This window comes from Nerophis lumbriciformis, linkage group LG29 (genome assembly GCF_033978685.3).
Source record: "Nerophis lumbriciformis linkage group LG29, RoL_Nlum_v2.1, whole genome shotgun sequence".
In the NCBI taxonomy this organism is placed as follows: Eukaryota; Metazoa; Chordata; class Actinopteri; order Syngnathiformes; family Syngnathidae; genus Nerophis; species Nerophis lumbriciformis.
The window spans coordinates 1,271,406-1,297,657 of record NC_084576.2 but is presented as its reverse complement, the minus strand read 5'-3'; the positions used below and the strand labels follow the sequence as shown (position 1 = coordinate 1,297,657).

Sequence of the window (26,252 nt, the reverse complement as noted above, 5' to 3'; positions counted from 1 at the left end):
GTGATGTGCTCACGTCTGAATAAATAAATAAATATAATATATAGGATAATAAATAATAAATGTAGGATAAGTACAATCAAACAATGTGGTTCTCAGCTCTTCTTTCTCAGTATTCAGTAGCCTGTAAACACCATTTCTGTACTGTTTCCTAAAGGCAGTGATATCACTGCTGTATATTGTTTGTACTGAAGTTTATCATAGGTTTTGTTGTATCATGCTGGACAAAAAAGGCACGACTTTCACCAAAAATAAAGATCAAAGAATCAAATACGACTTGTTCTTTAATTACTAGTTGTATAAAGTGTCAATGAACAAAGAAATTGGAAAAGCTCCAGATGACAATTGTCTGCCGTCACACACACCTTGAAGGTAAATAGGTCGGAGATGCGCACGCACGCTGATGACGTCACAATATTGGTTCTCGCAGCAGGAGGCGGAACTCAGGCGGAAAGGCTAAGCCCCGCCTCCTCGGGGATTTATCAGGCCAATCAGATGAGGCAGCCCGAATATTTGGGACACTCGAGGATGTGATCAATTTGAGTAAAAAGAGCTCGTCCACTTGGACTTTTTAAATGGTTGAAGTTTGTGGAAAATGGAGGCGGCCAACCTGCAAAAGCTCTTCGCCACCTGTGACGTAAACCAGTCGGGTAAGATCGAGTTCGAGGACTTCGCGGTGGTTTGCGAGGAGCTCAACGTCCCAGAAGCCGAGGTCCACACTCTGTTCGGGAAGTTCGAGGCGGACGAGGAGGGATGCATCGACTACAGCAGGTTCTCCTGCAGGTTCCGGGAGGTTTTCCAGGCGTCTCTGGGACCTGCGGCCGACACCAACATGGACTTCGCCACCCGGCTCGACGCTGAAAGTGTTCTGTCTGATAGGTGAGTCCAGTCGCCCTTTAACTCGCAACATATGGAGCTCGTTCACTTTGCAGCAAGGGTGTCCAAAGTACGGCACGGCTGCCATTTTTGGCTCGCTTTCCATTGCCTCTGCTTATTGCAATAATCCATCCATTTTCGACCGCTTGTCCCTTTCGGGGTCGCGGGGGGTGCTGGAGCCTATCTCAGCTGCATTCGGGCGGAAGGCGGGGTACACCCTGGACAAGTCGCCAACTCATCACAGGGCCAACACAGATAGACAGACAACATTCACACTCACATTCACACACTAGGGCCAATTTAGTGTTGACAATCTATTTATTATAGAGATGCGTTAAAATGTAATATCGGAAATTATCGGTATCGTTTTTTTATTTTTTTATTTTTATTAAATCAACATAAAAAACACAAGATACACTTACAATTAGTGCACCAACCCAAAACACCTCCCTCCCCCATTTACACTCATTCACACAAAAGGGTTGTTTCTTTCTGTTATTACCGTATTTTCCGCACTATAAGGCGCACCGGATTATTAGCCGCACCTTCAATGAATGGCATATTTCATAACTTTGTCCACCAATAAGCCGCCCCGGACTATAAGCCGCGCCTACGCTGCGCTAAAGGGAATGTCAAAAAAACAGTCAGATAGGTCAGTCAAACTTTAATAATATATTAAAAACCAGCGTTCTAACAACTCTGTTCACTCCCAAAATGTACGCAAATGTGCAATCACAAACATAGTAAAATTCAAAATAGTGCAGAGCAATAGCAACATAATGTTGCTCGAACGTTAATGTCACAACACACAAAATAAACATAGCGCTCACTTTCTGAAGTTATTCTTCATTCGTAAATCCTTCGTCTTCGGTGTCCGAAGTGAAAAGTTGGGCAAATTTACGATCCACTGGCAGATGTTGGCGTCGTCTGGCGCTGCCTCCTCGTCTTAGTGAAGGTGTGTTCGCCTTCTGTCATCCATTGTTCCCACGCAGTTAGCAGTCTAGCTTCGAATGCCCTGTTGACACCAATATCTAGCGGCTGGAGGTCTTTTGTCAATCCACCCGGAATGACGGCGAGTATTGAATTAAGCGCGTAAGCGTGTCTCTTAATGTGATGTTATGAGCTAGCAAATATAACAACTACACTACCCAGCATGCAACGATAGTTACGAGCATGCGCGGTAGCCCTGAGAAGCGTTGTATGCTGGCAGTTAGAATGTGGTTATGAGCACGCTGTGAGTAAACGTTGAGAACTCAGTTAACACGCCTCGTCTGCATTATTTATAATAAGACAGACAACACACTTAATAGGAGCCATTTTGGGGTCTTTACATAAACACACAAATGGAAATGAAACGTCACATATCCCAGCATGCACCGCGCGCTTCTTCTACGGGGAAAAAAGATGGCGGCTGTTTACCGTAGTTGCGAGACCTAAACTTTATGAAAATGAATCTTAATATTTATCCATATATAAAGCGCACCGGGTTATAAGGCGCACTGTCAGCTTTTGAGAAAATTTGTGGTTTTTAGGTGCGCCTTATAGTGCGGAAAATACGGTAATATTCTGGTTCCTACATTATATATCAATATATATCAATACAGTCTGCAAGGGATACAGTCCGTAAGCCAGAGGTGTGGACTCGAGTCACATGACTTGGACTCGAGTCAGACTCGAGTCATGAATTTGATGACTTTAGACTCGACTTGACAAAATGTAAAAAGACTTGCAACTGGACTTAGACTTTAACATCAATGACTTGTGACTTCACTTGGACTTGAGCCTTTTGAATTGACATGGCTTGACATGACTTGCTACTTTCCCCAAAACCCAAAGATGAAAAAGTTATTCGGGAGCGCTCCGTATTTTTCATTGTGTACTTGTCTATCAGCGTTGCGTGTGTCAGCTGGTGTGCTCTCAGTACAACAGCCAATCAAATTAGATCTACTTTGTTTTCATCACACAGCATTCATCCAATCAAATTGCAGGACAACCAACGAAGAAGACATGTCCAAACCACACGCCAGTGAACAAAAAATTATACCTAAAATAATTTTGTTTGGGTATAAAAATTACGAGGTGGTCAACACAAAACGGTTTGCAGTATGCAACACATGCGGTTCGAAAATTACTGATGGAGAGGCAACAACTTCCAACTTCGTCCGGCATTTGAAGTTGCACAAAGAACGGTAAGTTTTGAATGTAAGATAACGTTTATTGGCTAAGTAACGTGACTTTTATTTGCTGTGTAGTTAAATCAGTGAGGCTGTAAACTCACTGCTAACGTTATAACGTTATTGCAAACACGGGAATCTGTTGCAGTTCACTACCTTATTCATACTTTTTGTTCAGTGATTTTTTTTAAGCAGGGTTACGTTAGTCAACATATCACACGTAACGTTAGACGGCGGTCAGCAGCACCGCGTATTTTAGCCACCTAAAAAAAGACAAAAATAGTAAAATAAAGGTCAGTTAAAATGTATACTATATTATGAATATGTGTACCATTTTAGCTAGCTTTCTGACATACTGTTGGTTGTTTACCTCAGTGGTCCCCAACCACCGGGCCACGGCCCGGTACTGGTCCGTGGATCGATTGGTATCGGGCCGCACAAGAAATATTTTTTTTTTTAATTAAATCAACATAAAAAACACAAGATACACTTACAAGTAGTGCACCAACCCAAAAAACTTCTCTCCCCCCTTTTGTTCTGGGCATTGAACATGAAGACTCTTCCTTCACTGTTCCAAGTGGCCATGAGAGTCTTGGCAGTGCCTGCCTCCAGTGCTCCAGTGGAGCGAGTTTTCAGCCATGGTGGCATCATACTACGCCCCCATCGTGCACAAATGACTGACAGACTCTTGGCTAATTTGGTCTTTTGCAGATGCAATGCAGCATAGGGCCCTGACATATAAAAAGTACAACTTTTTTGTTATGTTCACGTATATGTCATGTTTTTTCAATGTTAACACTTTTGTACAAATAAGTACATTTGCACTTTATTTTTCAATGTGTTTGTTCTGTAAAGGAATGAGTTAATGTTTAAAATGACTGGTTAATAGTGCTATTATAAAGTGCAATGTCAGCACAATTTTCTTTCCTGCAATTTAAAATGCACTTGTTTTAATAAATAAATACAGCGTTTGAAAAGCATACACAATCTGTGTTAATATATTAGTCTGTGGTTAAAAGGACTTGAAAGGACTCGAAACTCAAAATGCAGGACTTAGGACTTGACTTGAGACTTTCCAGTCTTGACTTTGGACTTGACTCGGGGCTTGCCTGTCTTGACTCGGGACTTGACTCGGACTTGAGGGCAAAGACTTGAGACTTACTTGTGACTTGCAAAACAATGACTTGGTCCCACCTCTGCCGTAAGCACACATGATTGTGCGTGCTGCTGGTCCACTAATAGTACTAACCTTTAAAAGTTAATTTGACTCATTTTCATTAATTACTAGTTTCTATGTGACTGTTTTTAATTAGGGATGTCCCGATCCAGGTTTTTGCACTTCCGATCCGATACCGATATTGTTTTTGCATTTCCGATCCAATACCGATCCTGACCGATACCGATACTGACCGATACTGGCCTATCCGAGCATGTATTAAAGTTATTTAGCCTACTTAGTTGTCAGAATCATGTTGAAAAGGGTTTTAGTACTCTTGATAACAACTAGCCAGCTGAATTAGGGGAGTTTGAATAATACACAATGGTTGGTAACAAGAAACTGACCTGTTTATTCAAGGATAAACACAAAATAGACAAAATTATACATGACAAACAGAAATGGCATCATTGAACTAGGGCTGGGCGATGTGGCCTTTTTTTAATATTCCGATATTTTAACGCCATATTGCGATACACAATATATATCTCGATATTTTGCCTTAGCCTTGAATGAACACTTGATGCATATAATCACAGCAGTATGATGATTCTATGTGTTTTGATTGATTGATTGAGACTTTTATTAGTAGGTTGCACAGTGAAGTACATATTCCGTACAATTGACCACTAAATGGTAACACCCCAATAAGTTTTTCAACTTGTTTAAGTCGGGGTCCACTTAAATTGATTCATGATACAGATATATACTATCAGATATATACTATCATCATAATACAGTCATCACACAAGATAATCACATTGAATTATTTACATTATTTATAATCCAGGGTCGTGGATGTAAGTGTCAAAAAGACAGCCAAAAGAGTTTGATATGAGAATAAATCTAAAGTTAAAATATAGGGTAGAAATGCACCCATTTGCAGGAAATGTAGTCTTGATTTTCAAAATATTCTTTCAAGGCTTGCATGTCTACATTAAAACATTCTTCTTCATACTGCATTAATATATGCTACTTTTAAACTTTCATGCAGAGATTTTTTTTAAATGTCTCAAAAAAAAAATCAGTGTTGACAGCTAGATTTTTGTGGACATGTTCCATAAATATTGATGTTAAAGATTTATTTTTTAGTGAATAAATGTTTGGAATGAAGTTCATGAATCCAGATGGATCTCTATTACAATCCCCAAAGAGGGCACTTTAAGTTGATGATTACTTTTATGTGTAGAAATCTTTATTTATAATTGAATCACTTGTTTATTTTTCAACAAGTTTTTAGTTATTTTTATATCTTTTTTTCCAAATAGTTCAAGAAAGACCACAACAAATGAGCAATATTTTACACTGTTATACAATTTAATAAATCAGAAACTGATGACATAGTGCTGTATTTTACTTCTTTATCTCTTTTTTTCAACCAAAAATGCTTTGTTCTGATTAGGGGGTACTTGAATTAAAAAAATTTTCAAAGGGGTACATCACTGAAAAAAGGTTGAGAACCACTGCCTTAGAGGGAGCGTTGCTCGCACGGCTGCGCCAGCATCACAGCTAACGTTAGCCATGCTGCTACCTCTCTGCTCGGGGAGGACGTATACGTATGTGACGTATGACGTGACAGTATGTGACGTGTGTAAGAAGGTGCGCTTGCTGTCTGTGAGAGGGAGACACAGGAAAGAGTGAGAAGAGCCTGTCGTGTAATGCCAGCAGCTAAAAGCAACTGCGTAAGAATTCACAGACCAGTGTGCTGGAAAATGCGGAACGGAAATTAGGGAGCAGCAGAAAAGTGGAATGTATTATTTAAATCGGTGCGTTGGAAAACACGGACCGGAGTTTTTTTTTAAACTGGATCTGGATCGGCATTTTCCCATGCCTTGCCGATACGCAATTTTTGGCAAATATCGGCATCCGATCCAAATATCGGATCGGGACATCCCTAGTTTTTATATCGTTTTACTTTTTTTTTTTTCAGGAAAATGTTTTTAATTTATTTATCTTATTTTATTAGTTTTTTTAAAAAGTACTTTATCTTCGCCATACCTGGTTGTCCAAATTACCTTATTTTTCGGACTATAAGTCGCAGTTTTTTTCATAGTTTGGCCGGGCTCCAGTGCGATTTATATGTTTTTTTCCTTCTTTATTATGCATTTTTGGCAGGTGCGACTTATACTCCGAAAAATACGATAGGCATGATAATGTGTTAATTCCACGACTGCATATATCGGTTGATATCGGTATCGGTAATTAAAGAGTTGGACAATATCGGATATCGGCAAAAAGCCATTATCGGACATCCCTAATTTATTATAACAAAAAATGTACTATAAGATATTCTACTAATATGCGTTTTAACCTATTATTATTATAAGCTGACCAAACGTCACATATACATAAATACATGTGTGTATATATATATATATATACATACACATATATATTTATACACATAAGTTTTCGGGTGTTACTGGCAACTTGGCTGAACTTTAATTAGCAACACAACACAAGTCTTGTATAAAGGTATTTAACTACTGTATTTACATTTCTGGGCTTACATTTAAGCCTTTTATTTTGTTTTCTTAATTTTTTGTTTTTTTTAAGATTTTTACTCTGCTTTTTGTTGGGTGTTAGTAGAGATGTCGGCAGTCCGATATTATCGGCCGATAAATGCTTTAAAATGTGATATCGGAAATGATCGGTATCGGGTTCAAAAAGTAAAATTTATGACTTTTTAAAATGCGGCTGTACGTAGTGGTACAGGGACGTTGGGAGAAGTACAGCGCGCCACTAAACCTTAAAGGCACTGCCTTTGCGTGCCTGCCCAATCACACAATATCTACGGCTTTTCACACACAAGTGAATGCAAGACATGCTTGGTCAACAGCCATACAGGTCACACTGAGGGTGGCCGTATGAACAACTGTAACACTGTTGCAAATATGCGCCACACTGTGAACCCACACTAAACAAGAATGACAAACACATTTCGGGAGAACATCCACACCGTAACACAACATAAACACAACAGAACAAATACCCAGAACCCCTTGCAGCACTAACTCTTTCAGGACGCTACAATATACAACCCCCTAATCCCCCACCTCATCCCCAACCCCCCAACCATGCCCACCTCAACCTCCTCATGCTCTCTCAGGGAGAGCAAGTCCCAAATTCCAAGCTGCTGTTTTGAGGCATGTTAAAAAAAATTATGCACTTTGTGACTTCAATAATATATATGGCAGTGCCATTTTGGCATTTTTTTTCCATAACTTGAGTTGATTTATTTTGGAAAACCTTGTTTAATGCATCCAGCGGGGCATCATAACAAAATTAAGCATAATAATGTGTTCATTCCATGACTGTATATATCGGTATCGGTTGATATCGGAATCGGTAATTAAGAGTTGGACAATATCGGATATCGGCAAAAAAGCCATTATCGGACATGTCTAGGTGTTAGTATGGTCAGCTGTATGTTTTGTTCAGATAGCTTTAAATAAATGGGCTGTACTTCTATGTTCGATCCCCGCTTCCGCCATCCTAGTCACTGCCGTTGTGTCCTTCGGCAAGACACTTTACCCACCTGCTCCCAGTGCCACCCACACTGGTTTGAATGTAACTTACATATTGGGTTTCACTATTTAAAGCGCTTTAAGTCACTAGAGGAAAAGCGCTATATAAATATAATTCACCTCATTTCATTTGTATAGCGCTTTTCTACCTTCAAGGTACTCAAAGCGCTTTGACACTATTTCCACATTCACCCATTCACACACACATTCACACACTGATGACAGGAGCTGCCATGCAAGGCGCTAACCACGACCCATCAGGAGCAAGGGTGAAGAAGGTATTTAACTACTGTGTTTACATTTCTGTGCTTACATTTAACTCTTATTTTGGTTTTTTTTTAAGAGTTTTACTCCGCTTTTTGTTTGGTGTTACTATGGTCAGCTAGATGTTTTGTTCAAATAGCTTTAAATAAATGGGCAATACTTGTATAGCGCTTTTCTACCTTCAAGGCACTCGAAGCGCTTTGACATTATTTCCACATTCACACACTGATGGCGGGAGCTGCCATGCAAGGCGCTAACCAAGACCCATCAGCAGCAAGGACACAACGGATGTGACTAGGTTGGTAGAAGCTGGGGATCGAACCAGGAACCATCAGGTTGCTGGCACGGCCACTCTCCCAACAGCGCCACGTCGTCCCACATGGGTTTAAAAAAATGCGGGCCAGGGGCCATTTGAGGCCCGCAGTTCAATTTCTAACAGCCCGCGGCACATTCTAAAAGTACTATTACGAAACAAAAACAAATTGGAATAAAAGTGCAAATAGGTATAATGTAACTAGAAAAAAAGTCTAAATGTTGACATTTAAGTTGATATCGATAATCATTTAGAGATTTATGACCTACCGAAAATAAGGACCTGAAGAATTATTATTTTTTTTTTTTAATTTAACCTTTATTTAACCAGGATAAAAATCCCATTGAGATTAAGAACCTCTTTTTCAAGTCCTGGCCAAGAGGCAGCAAAGTTACACATAAAATCACATTCACATTACACATTAAAATGACAGGATGCACATCAAGTAAAACAGTTGCAGATAATTGAGGCTCCTTCAAATGCTCTCAGTTTAGATTTAAAAGCATTTAAAGATAACAATTCAGTCAGCTTCAGACAAAAGCTTTTTTCCCCATCTTAGTGTCAGCAAAAGGTACAGAGAGCAACAGCATAAGAGTCCGTACTTCTCTGTGAAATCAATGAATTAAATGTAAACATTTTTATTTAAAATTTAACTTTCCTCTGATTGTAATCCCTTCAGTTATCAAGGCAGCAAGTAAAGGAAATTGCAACACAACCATGGAAAACACCCAATGAATGTAAACAAAATTCTAAAATCACACTATACACTTAGCAATATGCTTTAAAAAAAATGTTTTTAAACAAATGCTTTAAAAAATTTAACAAAATAGTGTGAACATTTAAACATAGAGAAATGTTTTGCAACTTTATGCCAAGAAGTTATTGCTGTGCTCTAAAGTGTGAGCTTGACTAAAGTGGTCCACATTGTTACAGACTACGGTCCGTTTTTATAAAAAATACCAAAAAGGTGACTTTTCCTGTTTTATCGACAATTTCTTTGCTCTCTGCACCACTCATTTTGACTTTCTCTTCTCACTCCATGCAAAGAATCAACTGAAAGACAACAAGATGGCGCTACCAAGCGTGATAGTCGATACTGTTATCTGATTGGCTGTTAGCGTGGCACTTCCTGCGCTGCTCGGTTAACAGAGAGCAAGTGTTCATGCAACCAACCTTGTTCACAAAGTCCGGTTTCTTCTGACATAAACGAAAAAATATTGAAGGTTTTATCTAATGCACTTTTCATTGATATCTTATCCCTAGCCCGTGGACAACCCTGGTTTCCTACAGTGTATTGGTTTTAGGGTGGAAGTTAGCTTATCTGATCAGTAATTAGTAAAAAAATGAAAAAAATATACTTTGCGTACTAGCATTAATTTTTGTCAGCCAACTGAGTAATGGTTTTAGTCAAGGATATGCATAAAGTAGTGCCAAATTAGGCGGTGCACATTGTCTTACAACCTGAACCACTCAAAACAACCATGGCATTTTAGGTCACGTGGTGCGGCCGTATGACAGTACGTTGTGTAAACCTCACTTTCTCGACACCTTCACAGCTGTGCTGGACAGTGAGTTGACAGCCTGTGGCTTTTTAGCTCGTAGGCTAACACTGCCTAATTTAACTGCCAACCAGTGGGGATTTGTGGACCTGTATTGAACCTGGGCTGGGTGCAGGGATATGGACACCCTGCATGACTTCTGCTTCTCAAGCAGCTACAATTTTAACCAGCTGAAAAGTATCAAAATGTTATAAATTGCATGGGGCAAAAGTTTTTGGGTGTGACTGACAACTTGGCTGAACTTTAATTAGCAACACAACACAAGTCTTGTATACAGGTATTTAACTACTGTATACACATTTAACTCCTTTATTTTATTTTTAAGCTTTTTGTTGGGTGTTACTATGGCCAGCTCCTGTTGGTCTTTAACTGTGTTCACACATGACCAAACAAATCGTGCGAGCAGAGCACAGAGAGTAATTACTTTACTTGTGACTGTACCAAGTATGTCAGGCTCATTACACTAATTATTTCAGTGTAACCTTCTTGTGAAACATGTTTGTTTGCATATATAAGTACCAGGCAGGGTTTTGCTCACATTGATTGATTGAAGCACCGCGCCACTGCAAAATAACAGCTGCCACACCTTAAAAACGAGGGTATTTTAAGTAAAAACAAATGAAGTGATTGGAGCACATACTTGTTGGTCACAAAAAACATTCATGAAGTTTGGTTCTTTTATGAATTTATTATGGGTCTACTGAAAATGTGACCAAATCTGCTGGGTCAAAAGTATACATACAGCAATATTAATATTTGGTTACATTTCCTTTGGTAGCCATCCACAAGCTTCTGGCAAGCTTCTGGTTTAATTTTTGACCACTCCTCTTGACAAAATTGATGCAGTTCAGCTAAATTTGTTGGTTTTCTGACATGGACTTGTTTCTTCAGCATTATCCACAAGTCAGGAAAAGCATAACAATTAGCCCAAAGACGGCTCTCATCTTAAAAGACTCTTACGTTGAGTTACCAATTTGTTGTAATAGCGATAAGTGGCAAACTGCTCAGGCAGCATTAATACTGCTCCTCGTGAAGTATGAAATCAGCACAGATTGTTTTACTCATTTTGGTTTTATGGGTTAAAGTGTTTTATATATTGTGCTCCTGAGTTATTGTTGCTGATCAATTTTGTATTTATTAAGTTTATTTAATTTTATTTTTCGATATCAAATGTTCAAGTCATAAATGGGTTGTACTTGTATAAATGGGTTGTACTTGTATAGCGCTTTTCTACCTTCAAGGTACTCGAAGCGCTTTGACACTACTTCCACATTTACCCATTCACACACACATTCACACACTGATGGAGGGAGCTGCCATGCAAGGCGCTAACCAGCACCCATCAGGAGCAAGGGTGAAGTGTCTTGCTCAGGACACAACGGACATGACGAGGTTGGTACTAGGTGGGGATTGAACCAGGGACCCTCGGGTCGCGCACGGCCACTCTTCCACTGCGCCACGCCGTCCCTAGTCGGTCAAAAAATGTTCATAGTTTAATTAAAAATGACGTGTTTTTTTTATTTTTTATTTCAGGCAAATTGATGCACTTTAGATCTTTTTTTATTACAGACTAAAAACCAATATTTATAAAGTTATTCTTTGTTGTAAGTTGATCAATATTTATTTTTGCCTTTTTTGTTTTCGTTGATGTTAGTAAGTATTAAGGATAGACAGACTATTGGCCGGTTGATTATTTGGCATTATTTTTATATTTGGGCATTTTGACATATGTTGATATTGGCCTTCTTTTATTGGTATTGGCTAATATTTTTGCTTTCAATATTTTTTTTATTTTTTTTTTTACAATTACAACAGAAATACATCAGTAAATACAATATATGCACATATGATACCAGTATTTAGTTTAAAAAAATGTGGTAGTGGTAATAATCAGTGCTCCTTTCCGCTAACTTCACTGCCATGCTCAGACGGCCACCCTCACCCCGCCAACTCACCATTGGAAAGCTGACGGCACATCTCTTCTGCTACAGGACTTCCATTTTTTGCCGGGAATTACACTTTTTGTCCTTCTTTTCTGGCTCAACAGAACATAATTGACAAGCGCTGCTTTACACAAACACATGAGTCGTGCCACCAAAAACTTAAAGGTAAATATAGCTGCTGGACGCCCAATCATGGTACATTATTTTAATTGCATCTACTGCCTTCTTGTGGAGTCAATGAAATCTATAACTTGAGGTTGCCTACAGCCGCACAGGAAACTTTGATAGGTGTAATAATCGGAGCATTTACAGTGTATTGACTCACACAGTAGCTATTACAAGTGTGCAGGGTGTGAAGCCTGATCAAAGCAAAATATCTACAGCAACTATGTTTTGTCCTTCTACAGTCTTAGGGAGCAGCTGGCTGATCTTTACCAGACTATTCAGGCCTGTGCAAACACTTTGGTGCTGCAGCAGTACGAGCAAGTGGTCCGCTCTCTGGTCAGCCAAAGCCTGGCCAACCGACTGGAAAGTGAACAGCTGGAGTCCGTTTTGAAACGGTAAGAAGAAGCCATCATGTCTACAATTGTTCTCATATTATTAATGTTCTCAGATCGAGGGTCTCATCTATTTATCACCATTTAGTTGCTGAAATACCACAGCAGGTTTTTGTTCTTTCTATTTGCATGTCCTCAAAGGCTATAAATCTGCCTGATCTTTGTGTGACCAGGAGTCCCTCTTATAGCACCTGGTATTTAGTTAGTAGGTACTATGTACTTTTCCAATAGCTATTTTTAGTCAAAAAGTTGTGGTTTTAGTTCTTGTGACCAGATCATGGTCACTCTCAAATGTACACAAAAAAAACAGTCCTTAATCAGATGACATGAGGGTGACGCCATTTGTAAACATGAGAGGCACTATAATGGGTTCTATTGCGAGCAACATCCTGGTTAATATTTATTTGAGGGATTCTACAGGAATGTTTGACACCATTTTAAGAATGTTTTTGTTTTCTAACAAATACATTTGACAGATATGTCAATGTGTTTTACCTTGAACCTTAGTGTGTAGTTTTGTGCTACATATATTGATACACTACCAATAATACAGTACATTCACGGTACGTCTAAAGGGATTCAGCCCAAAATCAACTCAGATCACTAATGCGACTCCATTTACTCTGATTGCGCCGCCATACAGTAATGTTCACTCTCCGGTTCTGAAGATAAAGCAGAACTTACTGCAATTATGATGCAGTATAATTGACATAATCTTATAGCACCTTCAAGTGTTTCCCCCAGAAAATGTGTTCGTTAAGGTGGTGACTCTCCAGGGGGAGGGGACCGGGGAAGATGGTGGTTGGGTATAAGGGTCGGTGTAACTCGGCCTGTCGCCATCACGTCTCCACCTCGTCGCTGCCACCACAGCCTGGGCGGCAATAGACTACAGACTGCGGTGAAGTGGGCCGGCTTCGTCACGTGAAGAAGCCTACAACTTTTGGTTGTGTTTTCCGCTCCATTTGCTGAATGGCGATATACGATATATATCTTGAGATTTTTTCCGTAAAATAAAAACAAAACAGTCCTAGTTACCTGAGATACTAAGTACGTCATTATTAGGACTTAGTAATTTACTAAGTCAAAATAATGACTTACTAAGTCAAAATAATGACTTACAAAGTCAAAATAATGACTTACTGTAAGTAAGCATTTGCAATAAGCGTTTGAAAAAAAGTGTTAAAAGTGGGGTCACATGCTGACATGTTGAACTCCTCATGCTTAATTTATTACAGCATTTGGGAAGCCTGTAGTTGATTTTTATTATGTAAATGTTATATTTTTATGAACATGTGATAGCAGGGACCCTGCCATTCAAAACTAGGCTACATTACTAATGATTAATGTAACTATTAGGGGTGTGGGAAAAAATCAATTCGAATTCGAATCGCGATTCTCACGTTGTGCGATTCAGAATCGATTCTCATTTTCAAAAAATTGATTATAAAAAAAAAAAAAAAATTGGGGGGGATTTTTTTTTTTTTTTAATTAATCAATCCGACAAAACAATACACAGAAATACCATAACAATGCAATCCAATTCCAAACCCGACCCAGCAACACTCAGAACTGCAATAAACAGAGCAATTGAGAGACACAAACACGACACAGAACAAACCAAAAGTAGTGAAACAAAAATGAATATTATCAACAACAGTATCAATATTAGTTACAATTTCAACAAAGCAGTGATTTAAAATCCCTCATTGACATTATCATTAGACATTTATAAAAAATAAAAATAAAATGAACAATAGTGTCACAGCGGCTTACACTTGCATCGCATCTCATAAGCTTGACAACACACTTTGTCCTATATTTTCACAAAGATAAAATAAGTCATATTTTTGGTTCATTTAATAGTTAAAACAAATTTACATTATTGCAATCAGTTGATAAAACATTGTCCTTTCCAATAATAAAAGCTTTTTACAAAAATCTACTACTCTGCTTGCATGTCAGCAGACTGGGGTAGATCCTGCTGAAATCCTATGTATTGAATGAATAGAGAATTGTTTTGAATCGGGAAAATATCGTTTTTGAATCGAGAATCGCGTTGAATCTAAAAAAATCGATTTTGAATCGAATCATGACCCCAAGAATCGATATTGAATCGAATTGTAGGACACCCAAAGATTCACAGCCCTAGTAACTATAGCTGAAAAAATAGTACAATACCAATAGGAGAGACTATTCATCCCTGAACACCATGGAGTTCATGTGGGCTTTATGATGCAGTTACATTATTTTATAAATTATCAGAGACCGCGTCAGGAAACTCTTCATTTAACATAATGTCGTTTTTTGCTTCTTTAAAAAGTTAAAGTGAAATAACTTAGTTGTTAACTGTAGGTCAATAATGCTTGTCTTTCTCTCAGACAGACAGGGCTTTGCTGTCAGTAACACACACGCACGCACGCACACACCGCACTGTGGGCTAACGTTACGCTAAAAGCTAATTAGCCTTCACCTCAAGGACAGCGAGCTGAGCTGCCACTTATGTTTCTAGAACGTCAACGGGCTTATAGTGATGTTACTAGTAGTTGACTTGGAAGTGTTTGTTATAATTTGGGGAGAGTCCGCTGCCTTATGCTTACCTGCTAAAAACACCTTTCTGTTCACCACACCGCAGGAGCACTGACTCCATGCGCTCTGAATACGCACTGCTGATTGGCTGTTACATGCGCTCTGAATACGCACTGCTGATTGGCTGTTACATGCGCTCTGAATAGGCACTGCTGATTGGCTGTTACATACGCTCTGAATCAGATGGTTCTGTGGGTGGGACAATGTTGGGTGCTGCAGAGACGTACTGACAGAGGCACAGGCAGAACTAAGCTGAGCAGCTTGTTAAGACTTTAGTTTAGGCGGTGGCTCTTTGTTTAAGGCGGCCGCCTTAACAATAAAGTGCTGTGGGAAACCCTGCCTTCCATATCTAAGGAAGGAGGGGAAAAAAAGTAATAGTAATTCATAGGAAATACAAATGTACAAAGTAAGGTATACATATTTTTCAGACTATTGAGCACACCGGGATATAAGCCGCACACACAAAATTTTAGAAGAATTAATATTTACACAGGAAGATTTTTAAATACAATAACAAAAACGTAGCGTTGCACATTCCATGCAAATAAACAATCTGCAACATTGAGATCAATAAAGTGCAAATGTCTGTCTTGAAAGACATACTTCTGTTAATATGAATGTATTACACATTGTATCCAAATGAATAATGAAGTAAAACATTGAGAGGACTATAGTTTGTTTCAGTAAGTGGATAAAGAAACGCAGCCTTTTTCATTCACAAATCTGGGTGGTGTGCAGAGCAACTGCTTTAGTGATCGCTCTACACATTGGGCTTCTTTCTCATCATACGTGGCATCATCATACATACCTGCTGTAAATGATTCTACCACAGTAAGGTGAGTTTTAGCCCGTAGTTTGCTTGTTGTTGCTTCTTGTTCGCCTCATAAAGAGTTTTATTTCCCGCACTCGTTTGGAGGCTTCAGTTTCAGATGCTGGAACAAGATTGTTGTGAGGCTGCCTTTTTAAAACAAACTTTGCACCGTGCAGTCATTTGTTCCACGCCTGTTGCCGCAAAACCAAAGCACCGACAACTCTTTTTTTCTTTGAAACAAACATCTCGCTCCCGTTAGCCTTAGCATTAGCCATGTTTTGCTATGTGAGCCGCTAAGGTCACAAGGGGACGTCGCAAGCTACGGAAGCTCCTGAGCGGCCAAAAGTATGCCGGCGCAAGAGGAGAACTATTTTCTTTTAATTTTTAGTTGGTCTGCAACCAAAAAATTTAATATACCGGTGAAATCGATATATCGCCCAGACCTACCTTCTTATAAGCCGCAGAGTTCAAAGTGTAAGAAAAAAGTAGCGGCTTATAGTCCAGAATTTACAGTAAATTCATAAATATATGTGCTTATTAAAACAAATAATGCATTTGCTGGAAGTATGGATGTAACGATGTGGAGATTTCATATCACGGTTATCCTGACCAAAATGATCACGCTTATTATTATCGCGGTACTGTTGAATCTGCTCAAAAACTACTTTGACCAAGTTTTTATAATTAACTAAAATAAATAGACCCACTGTTAGAATTTTGTATGTTGTGTTTCTCATGCTTATAGCGTTTTAGTCTTAGTTTGTATCTGTTTTAATGGCTAAGCTTTTATTGTTTTAAATATAGGTTTCTACTGTATCACCTTAAGATTTTTTTTAAATGAAAAGTGCAAAGCAAATAAAATCTATTATCATTATTTCCTATTTCATGCGGGCGTTGTGGCATCGTATTCTGTTCAGCAGTCCTTGAACATACCGTAAAAACACCTCCGTCTCGTATTCCTCTGAGTATAGAAAGATCACTCTGTTCTAAGAGAGCACAGCTTGTAGGTTCAATGTACACAATTAAATATCTTCGTTGCTCAGACAGCAATGTGTTCATATAAGTTTATATTGGGGTATGCCCTTAATGGAAAATACAAACCCCGTTTCCATATGAGTTGGGAAATTGTGTTAGATGTAAATATAAACGGAATACAATGATTTGCAAATCCTTTTCAACCCATATTCAGTTTAATGCACTACAAAGACAAGATATTTGATGTTCAAACTCATAAACTATTTTTTTTTTTTGCAAATAATAATTAACTTAGAATTTCATGGCTGCAACACGTGCCAAAGTAGTTGGGAAAGTGCATGTTCACCACTGTGTTCCATGGCCTTTCCTTTTAACAACACTCAATAAACGATTGGGAACTGAGGAAACTAGCTGTTGAAGCTTTGAAAGTGGAATTCTTTCCCATTCTTGTTTTATGTAGAGCTTCAGTCGTTCAACAGTCCGGGGTCTCCGCTGTCTTATTTTAGGCTTCATAATGCGCCACACATTTTTGATGGGAGACAGGTCTGGACTGCAGGCAGTCCAGGAAAGTACCCGCACTCTTATTTTACGAAGCCACGCTGTTGTAACACGTGCTGAATGTGGCTTGGCATTGTCTTGCTGAAATAAGCAGGGGCATCTATGAAAAAGACGGCGCTTAGTTTTCCTTTTTCTTTCCTTCTTATATAGCGCTTTTCTCTAGTGACTCAAAGCACTTTACATAGTGAAACCCAACATCTAAGTTGCATTTAAACCAGTGTGGGTGGCACTGGGAGTAGGTGGGTAAAGTGTCTTGCCCAAGGACACAACGGCAGTGACTAGGATGGCGGAAGCGGGGATCGAACCTGCAACCCTCAAGTTGCTGGCACGGCCACTCTACCAACCGAGCTATACCGCCCCACAAGCTTAGATGGCAGCATATGTTGTTCTAAAACCTGTATGTACCTTTCAGCATTAATGGTGCCTTCACAGGTGTGTAAGTTACCCATGTCTTGGGCACTAATGCACCCCCATACCATCACAGATGCTGGCTTTTGAACTTTGCGTCGATAACAGTCTGGATGGTTCGCTTCCCCTTTGGTCCGAATGACACGATGTCGAATATTTCCAAAAACAATTTGAAATGTGGACTCGTCAGACCACAGAACACTTTTCCACTTCGCATGAGTCCATCTTAGATGATCTCGGGCCCAGAGAAGCCGGCGGCGTTTCTGGATGTTGTTGATAAATGGCTTTCGCTTTGCATAGTAGAGCTTTAACTTGCACTTACAGATGTAGCAACAAACTGTATTTAGTGACCGTGGTTTTCTGAACTGTTCCTTAGCCCATGTGGTGATATCCTTTAGAGATTGAAGTCGGTTTTTGATACAGTGCCGTCGGATCGAAGGTCACGGTCATTCAATGTTGGTTTCCGGCCATGCCGCTTACGTGGAGTGATTTCTCCAGATTCTCTGAATCTTTTGATGATATTATGGACCGTAGATGTTTGAAATCCCTAAATTTCTTGCAATTGGACTTTGAGAAACGTTGTTCTTAAACTGTTTGACTATTTGCTCACGCAGTTGTGGACAAAGGGGTGTACCTCGCCCCATCCTTTCTTGTGAAAGACTGAGCATTTTTTGGGAAGCTGTTTTTATACCCAATCATGGCACCCACCTGTTCCCAATTAGCCTGCACACCTGTGTGATGTTCCAACTAAGTGTTTGATGAGCATTCCTCAACTTTATCAGTATTTATTGCCACCTTTCCCAACTTCTTTGTCACGTGTTGCTGGCATCAAATTCTAAAGTTAATGATTGTTTGCAAAAAAAAAAAAATGTTTATCAGTTTGAACATCAAATATGTTGTCTTTGTAACATATTCAACTGAATATGGGTTGAAAAGGATTTGCAAATCATTGTATTCCGTTTATATTTACATCTAACACAATTTCCCAACTCATATGGAAACGGGGTTTGTACATTGTTGTTTATACATTAGCATTTAACCTAGCGCCAGTCAGTCCTTGAGTTTATCAAAGTGCAGTTATCAATAACGGTTTATTTTTAATTTTAATTTCAAACTGTAATACTAACCGTCGTGAGTTTTACCTTACTGTGGTTATCATTTATACCGTTTCACTGACTGTATACATAGTATTACAAACTTGTATGAAATCTAAACTTGTAAAATCACAATACTGTTTGAGCAACCAAGATATTAAATTGTAACACATTAAATCCACAGGTCTTACCACAGAGAGATCGATCAATACGCGAAGCAATGTGACAACAGGAAGTAAATGTGCGTGATGTCACTTAAACCGGACATGATGGGCCCCACACACTTTTTTTTCTTTATCATTGAAAACAAAACTCTACAACTTTTGCAAATTAAAACGGAAGAATATAAACATGTTTAAACCACATTAACATTAAAATAACATGGCTCCTAAGTAGCCAGAACAATATTAGTATATAACACATTTCTTCTACCAAGGAATTATATTGTGTGACTATTTATTTATTGTGTTTAATTGTTGAACAAAACTTGAGCACCTTCAAAAATAATGTGATAATAATAACCGTGACAATGTTGGTGATAATAACTGTGATATGACAATTTCATATCATTAGATCCCTACCACACACTCTTGAATTCAACACATTGTGGTCACTTGCTTTTATTTTTCAAAATATATTTGTAAATATTTTACTTATTTTTCTTCTTTTTTTTCTAATTTTATGGCTTCGAACATATCAACATTTATAACGGAGTATGCGAGAATCAAGAGTCTCTATTCAGATCTGAAATATAATTTATTATATGGGTATATGCATACATGTTTTTATATCGTTAAAAATACAGGTTTTGCATGGGTCAATAAAAAGCGTTAAATGTATTTTGCGATGATTAAGGCCTTTAAAAAGCATTAAAGATGATGTCCAAAGGCATTAAAAATGTTCAAAAGATTTTAGGCCTGGGCCAATAAGTGATAAATGAAAATGTACTCGATAAATTGTCAAATACTTTCATCAGTTGTATTTTTTTTATTTTATTTTGGGATTACTTGTTTTCTGAGCACATACACAGTATATTTCCATATAGTAATGTTTTTATATCATTTGTATTTATTGTGTAATATATTGTAAATACGATAAATACCGTTTTTATTAATTAGTTTAGTATATTTAAATGTTTTCATAATTAGATTTTGTACATTTTTTAACATTTAAATCAATTTATTTCCAGATACGAATGCGCCTTTGACCCATACAATTAAAAACATGCAGGCTACATTTCCTTGTTGGTAGTAATGATGTAAGAAAGCCACCAGCATAGCTAATCTTGTCAGGCCTTACAACACAACATTTCTCTATTTCCAGCACTTACGTAGCCAGGTTTCTACCTGGAGACTGTTATGTGGTTTTTTTTCATGGTTTAATGACCGTGGGGGAAGAATTCAGTGAGGTTGTTTCCTGATACTCCGGTTGAACAATAAAAACCATTGGTGCAGAAATGGTCATGACTGAAAGGTGGAAATAAACAAAGTAATTTGAAATCTGTGATCGCAGCTTAAAAATGCTGCTCCAGAAAATTCCTTTCAGACGTCCTTAGTGTCATAGTTGATGTTTCAGTGACTCGGAGGTACGAGGCGTGGCGACACTGACATTCCTCGATCAAGGAAGTCTGACGACTTAAATGTGTTGCTCTGCCAGTTTTTTTCATAACAGGGTATTCATATTTGTACCACCTACCTGTATTTATCTGCTGTGCATGGTGCGACTTGGAGCAACGTCGGTCATGTCGAATTTCTCGACGATCAGGCATTGACCGCAGCCTCGTTCACTTTACCGCTTGCGCTTAGTTATTTTGTGTGTGTGTGGAAACAGGTCGGAGGAGATGAACAATAGCCGGGTCTCGGAAATGGAGGATGACGTGCAGCAGCAGCTTGCAAGCATAGAGGAAAAAGTGAGAGCTGAGGTGAGTTTAATTGACAATAATTACACGTCACAACATTTATCTATTCTTCTGGCGCAATGGACCCGCCCTTGTTGCTGCTCACTGACCGCTCCGGTTTGGTGTCAATAGGAGCGCAAGAAAATGGAAGAAGTCCTGTCGACCATGCAGAGGAAACACGAGAACCAGATCGCAGACCTAAAGGACACGGTGGACCGACTTTTAAAGGTATAGGCCGAGCAAGAATGAATGCAAGGCTTTGAATGTTTATTTTTGTTAAAACACAAATATAGTCCTCCTGCAAGTACTTCTTCTGCTTGTCATGACTCTGTGTGCCAATGATTGACCCTGAGGTGACGGTCACCTAATACACACTATACTGTACTTATATACTTGTATGTACTTGAATGACGCCCCAGTATTAATCTATAGGGTTTAATATGACGCCGGCCCACCCTTTGCAGCTATAACAGCTTCAACTCTACTGGGAGGCTTTCCACAAAGTGTTTATGGGAACTTTGGACCATTTTTACAGAAGCACATTTGTGAAGTCATACACAATGACAGACAAAAAGGCCTGGTTCAGAGTATTAAGACACTGGCCAGGCTCGTTAAGTTCCCAGAAGAGTTGAAGATGGTACAGCTGCTTAGGGTCAACCAATGTCCTATTAAACGTTCATTTGCATGTTTAGACCAATGGTTGTCAAACTTTTATCACCAAGTAACACGCCAGAAAACACTTGGCTCTCCAAGTAATGACCAACATTAAAATAAAGTAGCGCATGGCTCGAGTCACGTCATTACAATATTTAATTAAGTGATTCTTTGGCGTTCCACTAGATGGAGCCTGCATACCACTAGCGGTACAATACCACAGTTAGAAAATCACTGATGTAGACAATTCTTTATAATAAAAAACACTTTGTTAAATGTTCCAATTCAAAACATATTTATTTTCATTAAGATGATTTGTAATGCATATATTTAAGCACGATTACATACATTTTTCTTTGAAAACCCTGATATATATACAGGTAAAAGCCAGTAAATTAGAATATTTTGAAAAACTTGATTTATTTCAGTAATTGGATTCAAAAGGTGTAACTTGTACATTATATTTATTCATTGCACACAGACTGATGCATTCAAATGTTTATTTCATTTAATTTTGATGATTTGAAGTGGCAACAAATGGCAACAAATGAAAATCCAAACTTCCGTGTGTCACAAAATTAGAATATTATTTAAGGCTAATACAAAAAAGGGATTTTTAGAAATGTTGGCCAACTGAAAAGTATGAAAATGAAAAATATGAGCATGTACAATACTCAATACTTGGTTGGAGCTCCTTTTGCCTCAATTACTGCGTTAATGCGGCGTGGCATGGAGTCGATGAGTTTCTGGCACTGCTCAGGTGTTATGAGAGCCCAGGTTGCTCTGATAGTGGCCTTCAACTCTTCTGCGTTTTTGGGTCTGGCATTCTGCATCTTCCTTTTCACAATACCCCACAAATTTTCTATGGGGCTAAGGTCAGGGGAGTTGGCGGGCCAATTTAGAACAGAAATACCATGGTCCGTAAACCAGGCACGGGTAGATTTTGCGCTGTGTGCAGGCGCCAAGTCCTGTTGGAACTTGAAATCTCCATCTCCATAGAGCAGGTCAGCAGCAGGAAGCATGAAGTGCTCTAAAACTTGCTGGTAGACTGCTGCGTTGACCCTGGATCTCAGGAAACAGAGTGGACCGACACCAGCAGATGACATGGCACCCCAAACCATCACCCAACCATGCAAATTTTGCATTTCCTTTGGAAATCGAGGTCCCAGAGTCTGGAGGAAGACAGGAGAGGCACAGGATCCATGTTGCCTGAAGTCTAGTGTAAAGTTTCCACCATCAGTGATGGTTTGGGGTGCCATGTCATCTGCTGGTGTCGGTCCACTCTGTTTCCTGAGATCCAGGGTCAACGCAGCCGTCTACCAGCAAGTTTTAGAGCACTTCATGCTTCCTGCTGCTGACCTGCTCTATGGAGATGGAGATTTCAAGTTCCAACAGGACTTGGCGCCTGCACACAGCGCAAAATCTACCCGTGCCTGGTTTACGGACCATGGTATTTCTGTTCTAAATTGGCCCGCCAACTCCCCTGACCTTAGCCCCATAGAAAATCTGTGGGGTATTGTGAAAAGGAAGATGCAGAATGCCAGACCCAAAAACGCAGAAGAGTTGAAGGCCACTATCAGAGCAACCTGGGCTCTCATAACACCTGAGCAGTGCCAGAAACTCATCGACTCCATGCCACGCCGCATTAACGCAGTAATTGAGGCAAAAGGAGCTCCAACAAAGTATTGAGTATTGTACATGCTCATATTTTTCATTTTCATACTTTTCAGTTGGCCAACATTTCTAAAAATCCCTTTTTTGTATTAGCCTTAAGTAATATTCTAATTTTGTGACACACGGAATTTTGGATTTTCATTTGTTGCCACTTCAAATCATCAAAATTAAATGAAATAAACATTTGAATGCATCAGTCTGTGTGCAATGAATAAATATAATGTACAAGTTACACCTTTTGAATGCAGTTACTGAAATAAATCAAGTTTTTCAAAATATTCTAATTTACTGGCTTTTACCTGTATATATTTTTTACTGTAAATTGTCAAAAACAGCAATTTTCCTCAAAGTTTACGTTCTTTAAAGACTAAAATATTTTGATTTATTCTAAGACTTCACAGCTGTTAAACACTTCAATTTACTATAGAGCAGGGATTCTTAAACTGGTATGTGTACCACTAGTAGTACGTAGGCTCCATCTAATGGTTAAAGTGATTAAAGTAGTTTTTTATTTTCCTATATCGGCACACAGGGTTAATGTTCAAACTGTGTGTAAGGTTACAGTGGCCAAAATATTAAATATATTTGTTGAATAAAATCTCTGGCTTATTTTTGATGAATATTTGGGACTACTATGCTACTGTCTTTTAGTGTTGGTCATTATGGTGGTATTTGAGGAGCGAGGTTTTTTTCTGAGGTTGTACTTGGTGAAAAAAGTTTTTAATTCACTGTTGCTATGCATCACCTAAGGTAGCAGAATATTTTTTCCCCATTGTCATTGTAATCAAATACCGTAAGTACATTTCAATGAAAACTCAAACAAAAAAGGAGAATAAAACGTGTCCAATATAAACACTGCGAACAATCAACCTAGATGTAGAGCAGAGTTTTTTTTTAATCGGAGAGCTACTTTTATAAAATGAAAACTGCAGAGACCTACTGATTTTGTTTTGCCAGAACATTTACAAAATGTTGGTATCTGCAACTCACATTTTGTATTTAAAAGTCAGCAATTCATCGATTTTTTTTTTTTGTATTTCTGTATGCATTTCTTTATAATTCAGGTTTTTTTTCCACCATCAGAGCGACTTTGACCAAACAAAAGGATTTTGTGTTTTATTGACATGGCCGGAAACATTTTTTTTCATTGTCTGTGTGATATGTTGTGGTAGTTTGTCATTAATTAGAGGAAAGTTGTCTGAAATGAACAATTATAGAAGTACTGAGAGTTAGAGGAAATGTTATTATTTGACCCTTTGGTGAGCGACTCAAAATCACCAGCGACTGGTTCGAAACTTTTAATGTAGAAAATACAATTTGCTTTTCTTTTTTAAATTGCATTCATTTATTTAACACAAGGGCAGCACGGTGGAAGAGGGGTTAGTGCGTCTGCCTCACAATACGAAGGTCCTGAGTAGTCGTGAGTTCAATCCCGGCCTCGGGATCTTTCTGTGTGGAGTTTGCATGTTCTCCCCGTGACTGCGTGGGTTCCCTCCGGGTACTCCGGCTTCCTCCCACCTCCAAAGACATGCACCTGGGGATAGGTTGATTGGCAACACTAAATTGGCCCTAGTGTGTGAATGTGAGTGTGAATGTTGTCTGTCTATCTGTGTTGGCCTTGCGAGGAGGTGGCGACTTGTCCAGGGTGTACCCCGCCTTCCGCCCGATTGTAGCTGAGATAGGCTCCAGCACCCCCCGCGACCCCGAAGGGAATAAGCAGTAGAAAATGGATGGATGGATGGATATTTAACACAACAAAAACAAAAAAATACTCTTTTAGACAAAGCCAAACAAAATAGCATTGCCCATACAATATTGTCAACTGAAAAAATAATACACAATACACAATAATACATGTATTAAAAGAAAAAAGGAAGGAAAAATAAAATATGTAGTCGAAAAAGAGCAGGGAGAAGCAAAAGCTTATAGTGTTGTGTCCCATCGCTCAGCTATAATAATGTAATTCATAATACAAATTCTTAATACATAATCACCTGAAAAATATTAATATTCAGTATATTATTACATGGTATATATCATATAAAAAGCACTTGGAGAGTAACATCACTTTTTGAGCTATCTATAATTGAATGAGAGAAAAAGAGTGAAGCCTCTTCTTTGCCTCCTCTATTTTTGTCTCTGCTGGCCAATTGCACGCACGCACGGACGCACACACACACACAGAGAGTAACAAAACTATAAAGTAATGCAGTATTTTTTTTTAAGTGTATGACGCTATTATTGCTTTGTTTGAATTTGTCATCCAGTTGATTCCACAGAGTCAACCCACAAACCCATATGTATCCTTTTGACAGTTGAATTTACACAGGGCTACTCTAAATTCACGTTCCTTCTACACATTAAACTTTCCGTCTTTGTTTTTTGAACATTTCTTAAATATTTGGTGTAGACAGATCATTCTGTTGAGCGTTGAATGTTACTTGTGCGGTTTTCATTTCACCAAATCCATAAATGTTTGAACTCAACCTCTTAAACATTACAATTGTATTCATGATGATTAAAAAAAAAAGGATAATATAGATCATAGACTGTACAACTGTGTAGGGGTGTTCACTGTAAAAAGTCATTATTAATTGACCCGGAAAATGTAGGTCGCCTACTCAATGATAAACAATTTAAAAAATCCCCAAACTATTTTAAGCACTGCAAGTTTAATTTAGCAAGGAATCCTGTGCAGCTACAAAAAGGTTTAAAACAACAAAGTAAATTGCCAGAGTTGTCATTGCTGGCAGATGACGTCCAAGGACTGCATGAGCTGCACAGACCAGTTTTGTGTGTCAGTCAATTATTGGAAATTTAAAAAAACGAAAGTTGCTTTTGTTTTCCTGAGTGTCATCGTCATCACAGAACACATGGATGTTTGTTTTAATGGTGTAAAATGAGCCCCAAAGAAGATCAAATGTGTGCACATATGTCAGGATGGATAGACGGATCCTCTAGAAAGATGTTATAGATAAGTAGTGTACATTATTTGTGTTCATGAATACAATGAAATGTCTTCCGTAGAGCCAAGCGGACACTCGTCGAGCTCGTTCTAAGGAGGAGGAGCTCAAAGCGAAGAAACAAATTGATGACATTGAACAGGTACTACTCAATAGGAAGAAGTAATTTCTTATAGGAACTTGACACGGCAGCTGTACGGAGCTCT

The 26,252-nt window shown here is 38.7% G+C and overlaps 1 protein-coding gene across 1 annotated transcript in view; it reads left to right on the top strand.

Moving 5' to 3' along the window:
- Positions 1-495: 495 nt before the first annotated feature.
- Positions 496-26,252, top strand: part of rasef2 (RAS and EF-hand domain containing 2) — a 50,683-nt gene continuing 24,926 nt past the window's right edge. Inside the window, exons 1-5 of the mRNA XM_061925240.2 lie at positions 496-876; positions 12,277-12,429; positions 20,689-20,779; positions 20,888-20,983; positions 26,111-26,188. Of these exons, the coding sequence (XP_061781224.1) occupies positions 593-876; positions 12,277-12,429; positions 20,689-20,779; positions 20,888-20,983; positions 26,111-26,188 (702 nt within the window). The 5' untranslated portion in view covers positions 496-592. The remainder of the gene's footprint in view (positions 877-12,276; positions 12,430-20,688; positions 20,780-20,887; positions 20,984-26,110; positions 26,189-26,252) is intronic.